Genomic DNA, 7,529 nt, shown 5'->3' with positions numbered 1-7,529 from the left:
GTGGAAACTACAACTCCCAGAAGACACTTCCGTTTCCTCCTCTTCCTCCATGAGGCCCCCTTTTTAAGACTCTCTTAGCCACGTCCCCTATAGGAGACAAGCCTTTTAAAGACATTTTAAGTTGTTTAAACCTACTATCTCTAGAGTCTAGCATTCTGGAGGTTAAAATGAGAAATAAGCCCGGCCTAGAACGAGAAGAAATGAGGTCCACGAGCTAGTCTGGCATGTGACTAGACAGCCGCGGTGATAGCAGTCAGGCATTTGGTGTGGTCGCCTAAGAGGTGGGGCCTGCGGCGGCGGCGGCCCCGGGAACCGTGTGGGCCTGCGCGGCGTTCTTCCTTTCCGATCCGCCATCTGCGGTGAGTGTGTGCTTCTCGTCGGCTCCCTGGCCGGCGGCCTACCGGCCTTCCCCTCTTGTGTCCCCAGGTGTAACCCGTCTCTTCCTTCTCCTCCCCCTCAGGTGGGGTCGCCGCCAAGATGCAGATTTTCGTGAAAACCCTCACGGGGAAGACCATCACTCTCGAGGTGCGGGCCAGGTGGCGTGAGGGAGCCGAGGCCTGAGGGAGGCCCGGAGGTGGATCTCGGACCGCGCTGCTTTAGAGCGTGTTCCCGAGTCCGGGTTCTGAAACCTGACCCTGAGTTGAGAGCCGTTTGCCGAGCAGGGCAGGGGTCTGGGCAGCTTTTGCACGTGTAAAGGCTCGGCCCTCACCTCGGTGGTGCCGGCCCGCGGACCCAGGCGGGGGTCCCGGCAGGGGCGGGAGGCGCTCGGGCCCGGCGGCCGAGCACGTGTGGCGCCGCCGCCGCCCCCGCGGGCCTTAGGACGTGCTCGCCGGATGCGGTCCTGGGGGGTGGCCTGTCCGCCGGGTGAGGGACCAGCTCTTGGGGAGGCTGCAGCCCCCCGCCCCGCTCGGCTCACTCGAATGGGGCGTTTATTCCTGTTTCTTCCTGTCTTACCATTACCTTTGCATTTTAAAACTCTTAGGTTGAACCCTCGGATACGATAGAAAATGTCAAGGCCAAGATCCAGGATAAGGAAGGCAAGTGCTATTTTCTAGTTTCAGAAACTGTAACCTCCGGGGGCCTCGGCAGCCCGGCGCTTGGGTGGGGGGTGGGGGGGGGGTCAGGTGGGGTCAGTGAAATCGTGGGAAATGACGGGAAGACGAACGTTTCTGAGCAGGGAACCGAGCTGCAGTGCAGTCCACTGAGTGTGCATTTGGCCGAGCTGTTTAATTCTTTACGCCCGTCTCCTCGTCTGCACATGAAGGTGATGTTAGCGTGTGTAGGTTAAGTACCGCCAGCGATCACATGAGGTCACATTAGTGAGCCTTGAAGCCAGCCTGCATGGCCGGCAGTGAGAACTCAGGGCTGCTGGTGCCATTGATTCAGGATGATTATTACTTCGTAAATCTTGAGCAGAGGCTGGTTCTGCCGGGACCTAATTTGTTGGTGTTTTGTTTTGTTTTTCATTAGGAATTCCTCCTGATCAGCAAAGACTGATCTTTGCTGGCAAGCAACTGGAAGACGGACGCACTTTGTCTGACTACAACATTCAAAAGGTCTGTTAGAAAGAGCGGCCCTTTAAGTATAAGCCTTAGAATTTCTGACAGATCCCTAATGCTAAGACTAGCTTTCGATGACTCAGCTTTCCCAGGTAGCTCCTACCTGAACATTTAGGAAGCACTGCTCTAGGTTCTCGCGGTCGTGTCCCCTGGAGTAGGTTGGTGCTTTAACCTCCCTGTGCACTAGCTAAGAATCAGACTCTCCCCCCAAGGCTCCCTATTGCATCTCATTAGAGGATGTGTGGTGCTGGCTTCCCATCCTTGGTGGAGCATGAGCGTGAATGCGATTGTTTTAAAGCTTGCTTCATGCTGCTGCCTTAACAGGAGTCCACGCTTCATCTTGTGTTGAGACTTCGTGGTGGTGCCAAGAAAAGGAAGAAGAAGTCGTACACCACTCCCAAGAAGAACAAGCATAAGAGAAAGAAGGTCAAGCTGGCTGTCCTGAAGTACTACAAAGTGAGCCAATTTATTAATAAGTTTTTGCCTATAGGTTAATAAATTGTGTTTGTATCTCTGGTTTCAAACTCCTAGTATAAAATTTCTTTTCCTGTTTAATTTAGATAATGGGGATTAGTTTTAGCTGCTTGTTCCAAACGAGGGTTTTGATTTTGAAGTCAGATCTGGGTTCAGGTCTAGCTTAGTCTATCACTTGCAGGGTTTGATTTGAATGAGCTCTGAACTTGTTTGGTGTAGTAATTATCTGTGAGGGTTTGGGATGCTTTGGGTTTGTAAGTACTAAAAACTACCCTTGTGTGACTAAAAAGACGTATTTTGATTCACTTAAAATAGACTTCAAAATATGTTGTAAGATTATCTAACAGCAGGTTTGTGCTTTTTAGGTGGATGAGAATGGCAAAATCAGTCGCCTTCGTCGGGAGTGCCCTTCAGATGAATGTGGTGCTGGAGTTTTTATGGCCAGCCACTTTGACAGACATTATTGTGGCAAATGTTGTCTGACCTATTGCTTCAACAAACCAGAAGACAAGTAATTGTATTTGGGTTAATAAAAGACATGAACTAACATTTGATTGTTGAATTTTATTCCAGTGAATTTTTTTAAGCATCAAAAGTTGATGGATCAAATTGATAAACTATACCTTGGCAGAAGAATTCCATTATATTTAAGTAGAGGCCCAGGTGGGGGGGTCCCTCAGCCTGGCCTGCACCCTCTCCGATCTGGGACCACGGGCTCCTAACCGCTCACCACCTGCCTGCCTGCCCGATAGCCCCTAACTGCCCTACACTGCCAGCCTGATCACCCCTAACCGCCTCAGCCCCCGCCACCATGGCTTTGTCCAGATGGATGTCTAGATGTCAGGTATCAGCTCTTTAGATAATAAACCAGTTTGTGTTTGTCAGTTTTTCTTTTTTACCTTAGTACTATGACCAGATAATTTGGGGGGTGCTGCTTTGTGCATCTCTGGCTTCAATCCATTTGATGCCAGTAGCACTCCATCTCCATTACCACAACCGAAAGTGTATGTAGGCATTCCCACATAACCCCTGGGTGAGTGAGAACCACCTCCCCCAATTGAGAAACACTTGATTTGTGGGTTGGTGTTAAAACACTGCCTTAAAAAGGGGCTATGATAGATCTTGTACATGGGAAATTTAAAAGGCTGAGCTGCAAATTGACAATTCAAAAATTCATCCTGAGTTCCTAGGTGGTTTGGCTGGGATGTTTGCTGTCTGCAGAACTAGGGAATACACTACCTTCAATGTTGGGCATGAACTCGAAATCAAACTGCTTATTAGTCCAGTTGGCACTGAGAAATGTGATTTCAAGCAGTATTTGATTGGTACTATATCTTATCCTTGAAGCTCAATTCAGAGAGGATTGTTTCTTTTGGTAACACTCTTAAGTAAAAACATTCATTTGAAGTTACCTTCAGTGATATTCCAGTAATTCCCTTTTACTGTATTAACACCGGGATTTCTAGTTGAAGGCATCCTTAAGTTTTCCTATTTTGACAGAATTGCTTGGGCACTTACCAGTAGTGAATTCTACCCTCCAATAAAGCAAAACTAGTTCTATTAAAAAGCAAAATATTTAATCTTTATATTTTTAATACAATTTTAAAATCCTGGATCCCAAGAGGTCTTGGCTAGAACTTCATTTTCTTCATAACAAACAATTCTATCTCCCACTTTGAATTCTATCATTTCTTCATCCAAACTGAGACCACAATCCATTCCAGTTTTGATGACTGAAACGTCATCTTTGTGGTGTTTCAGGGAGGTTAATGAGCCTTTAAAAAAAAGAAATAAAACATGGTTCATACATTCAACAAATAATAGGCACTTCACTAAGTGCCATGTAGTCTGGTGTTAGGATTTGAGTGAGATAAACCAAGATAAAAGATTGCAAGCAGAATCAAGAAAGGATGGAAGCAAGCAAATAGGATGCAGAGTAGAGGCAACATGACTGGAAAGGTAGTTGTGTGGTTTTTTTTAGAAGTTTAAAAAATCAGACTGGGGGACTAACAATCGGAATCAGACCAAATGAGGGAGGGAATCCAGCAAGAAGTAAAAGATTTCAGGCAGTTACAGAGAATTGTCAGGTTTTAGTGACTGGATATGTTATCAAAACAGATTTTGATGTTGCTTACCCTTCCAAATAATATCTCCATTACGGATTAATTTAAATTTTTTTTGCTTTTCTAGCTGTCCTTTTTGGACTCTGCAGCCAGCCACAGGAACTTTTTTCTTCCCTTCTGTTATGGAAAAGGTAGCTAGTATAGAAGCCTCACCTGTAGGAAGAAGAGAACATTAAGTACAGAAAGTAAAAATTTCAGAAAAATACGTAATTTCTAACATTTTTTAAAGTAAGAAAGATGATAAAAATACAAACTCGTGCAAAGAAATCCTGGTTTTCTTTGACTCCGCCAACTTTATTTTCCTGACCAATATTAGAAATAAAACCCAGAAAATTCTTGGGAAAGAAAATACAAGTGCTTACCAAAAGAGTGAATAAAAGAAAAATGGGACTCCTTTTTTTGGCTGAGTAAAATGCACTAGAAGGTGATAACTGATGATAAGATTATTTAGTACAATTCCTGTCTAGATCTTCATGAAAACATAGTTGTCAGCTGTCCCTCGATATATTTTCTAGTCTATGTCATCTAGATCACCTGATTTACTTTTAATATCATCACTGGTCATTTATATACTAATTCTGTGATTTAGCTTAACTTTTTCACTAACTGAAAACTAAATTCCAATAATACATGAATGAATTTTTTAGGATTAGGGTTATTTGGTGCTTGCTTACTGCTAGGAACCCTCATAACTTAGTTTTACAAATTGCTCTTAGCACAAGAACATACAAACCTCTGTATGATCATGTTTAATTGGTGAACTGTGTAAAGGGTATATAGGAGAGAGCTCCCTATACTTTTCCTGTAATTTTTCTGGGTATTTAAAACTACCATCAAAATAAAAAGTGTAAAATATCTGTATATGGGGAGGAAAGAACACGTAAAATGATTCAGTCATCATGAATTTAGCCTTTAATCTGCCCAAGGAGTATGCTAGAGAATCTTTTTAATATTTAATATTTAAATGTGAAGTACATTTTTTTCTCATGGTTGATGTCTCTGCCAGCTCCAGGACAAAATCAATGGCTCCTTCATGACACCTTAATAATCTTTATGCCTCCCACCCTAGTCTAATTTGTTTCATAATTAGCTGTCCATGTCTAAACTTGAGGGCAAGTTCTTTTTGCCTTACGTGCCTTGTATCCTCAGGGCCCAAGTTTTTCAGAGGACAAGCGTTTATAACACCTATGAAGTTACTTTGAATTCCCATGTGTGGTATTCATTTTTTCTAGAACACAGGATATGTATTAGAACAGTGAACATTTCAACAGTAAAATACATTTCCCCTAAACTTTACTTTCAAGTGTCATTTACAGCACTTCAGATATGAATGTCTAAAAGTAACAGTCAGTGAACACTCACCTACTGTGTGCTCTTCCACAGTGCAGGGCAATCTGCTGCTCAGTTCTTCCTGCAAATCTTCAACAAGACGGTAAATGATTTTGTGAAGTTTAATTTTTACTCCTTTCTTTGCAGCTGACTCCTGGATAACTTTGCCTGCGTTCACATTGAAGCCATATATAACACCTGGCAATCAGAAATATAATCAATAAAATAGCACAACTATTGTACAAAACAGTGTGTCTTTTGAATAGAAACTCAAATCTAAATTGTTTTATTTCCTTCTATGTAATTAAAAGCTAGTTGGGGAGAGAAGAAATTCTATAATTTTTTTTCTCATGAAAACTAGTAAATTTTCAAATTAATAAAAGGACTTTATAAATTCTACTAGAGGCCCGGTGCACGAAATACATGCACTCGGGAGGGGTGGGGCAGTTCCTCAGCCCAGATTGCACCCTCTCCTAGTCCGGGAGCCCTCAGGGGATGTCCAACTGACGCTGGAATGGGCCTAAGTTGGCAGTTGGACATCCTTAGTGCTGTTGCAGAAGCAGGAAAGGCTCCAACCACCCCCGCTGCGCTCGCCAGCTGTGAGCCCGGCTCAGGTTTTCTGGCTGAGTGGCGCTCCCCCTGTGGGAGCGCACTGACAACCAAGGGGCAGCTCCTGCATCTGCCCCCTGGTGGTCAGTGCATGTCATAGTGACTAGTTGTTCTGCAGTTTTGACGATTTGCATATTAGCCTTTTATTATATAGGATTGTGGCTTAACAAGGAAAATTTCTTTATTGTTTTAAAAATCCATCCGTTCATCTAAGAAACATTATTTTAAGTGCCATAATGTGTAGGCAGCATGCTAAACAAAGCTTTGATTTTTATAACCAGGGATATAAGAAAAAAAAAATGGGTTGAAATATACATTATTTTTTATAACAACTCTATTATTATAATCTTATTGTCCACAACTTTTGCGATTTATTTACTCTTAGGATTTTAGCTGCTCAAAAATACTTAATTGGTAAAGTTCAAAAGTTATTTAAGAAATGAAAGAAGTTCTATGAAGCTGTACATTTTGCCAAATTAAAATTAAAGTATTGCCCTGACCGGTTTGGCTCAGTGTATAGAGCGTCGGCCTGCGGACTGAAGGGTCCCGGGTTCGATTCCGGCCAAGGGCATGTGCCTTGGTTGCGGGCACATCCCCAGTGGGGGGTGTGCAGGAGGCAGCTGATCAATGTTTCTCTCTCATTGATGTTTCTGACTCTCTGTTCCTCTCCCTTCTCTGTAAAAAATCAATAAAATATATTTAAAAAATAATAAATAAAATTAAAGTATTTAACCTTGGGGGAAAAAAGCAAAACAAAAACCTTGGGGGAAAATCTTACATGAAAAAAAGTTAATGCAAACAGCTTAAAAGCAAAACAACCACCTTGAGAGTTTCATCATTAAGAAAGCATTCAAGCCCTGGCCAGTTTGGCTCAGTGGATAGAGCGTCGACCCGTGGACTGAAGGGTCCCAGGTTCGATTCTGGCCAAGGGCATGTACCTTGGTTGCGGGCACATACCCAGTAGGGAGTGTGCAGGAGGCAGCTGATCGATGTTTCTCTCTCTCATTGATGTTTCTAACTCTCTATCCCTCTCCCTTCCTCTCTGTAAAAAATCAATAAAATATATTAAAAAAAAAAAAAAGAAAAAAGAAAGCATTCAAGCCGAAACCGGTTTGGCTCAGTGGATAGAGCGTCAGCCTGCGGACTGAGGGGTCCCGGGTTCGATTCCGGTCAAGGGCATGTACCTGGGTTGTGGGCACATCCTCAGAAGGAGATGTGCAGGAGGCAGCTAATCGATGTTTCTCTCTCATCGATATTTCTAACTCTCTATCTCTCTCCCTTCCTCTCTGTAAAAAATCAATAAAATATATTAAAAAAAAAAAAAGAAAGCAAGCATTCAATACACTATATTACACAGTACAATGCTAGGCCAGCGATTTTCAACCTTTTTCATCTCAGTAACAAACTTAGCTAAAAAGACAGTCATGAGTTCCTT

At 43.0% G+C, this 7,529-nt stretch overlaps 1 protein-coding gene and 1 long non-coding RNA gene across 2 annotated transcripts; one reads left to right on the top strand and one right to left on the bottom strand.

The window, feature by feature from the left end:
• The first annotated feature begins 264 nt into the window (after positions 1 to 264).
• LOC102420450 (ubiquitin-40S ribosomal protein S27a) lies at positions 265 to 2,582 on the top strand. Its single transcript, XM_006108932.3, has 6 exons — positions 265 to 359; positions 461 to 525; positions 983 to 1,037; positions 1,471 to 1,556; positions 1,884 to 2,015; positions 2,399 to 2,582. The coding sequence occupies exons 2-6, from the start codon at positions 478 to 480 to the stop codon at positions 2,546 to 2,548; spliced, it is 471 nt and encodes a 156-aa protein (XP_006108994.1). The 5' UTR covers positions 265 to 359; positions 461 to 477; the 3' UTR covers positions 2,549 to 2,582.
• Positions 2,583 to 3,588: 1,006 nt separating this feature from the next.
• LOC106695896 lies at positions 3,589 to 5,805 on the bottom strand. The gene is made up of 3 exons (XR_001346875.2): positions 5,519 to 5,805; positions 4,169 to 4,309; positions 3,589 to 3,808 (listed from the first exon to the last, which is right to left on the bottom strand). It is a non-coding gene; the product is annotated as an uncharacterized LOC106695896 (long non-coding RNA).
• Positions 5,806 to 7,529: the final 1,724 nt, after the last annotated feature.

Source organism: Myotis lucifugus, unplaced genomic scaffold, assembly GCF_000147115.1.
Source record: "Myotis lucifugus unplaced genomic scaffold, Myoluc2.0 scaffold_4407, whole genome shotgun sequence".
In the NCBI taxonomy this organism is placed as follows: domain Eukaryota; kingdom Metazoa; phylum Chordata; class Mammalia; order Chiroptera; family Vespertilionidae; genus Myotis; species Myotis lucifugus.
Note: the sequence above shows the minus strand (reverse complement) of the source record. Positions and strands in the feature narration are given on the sequence as shown.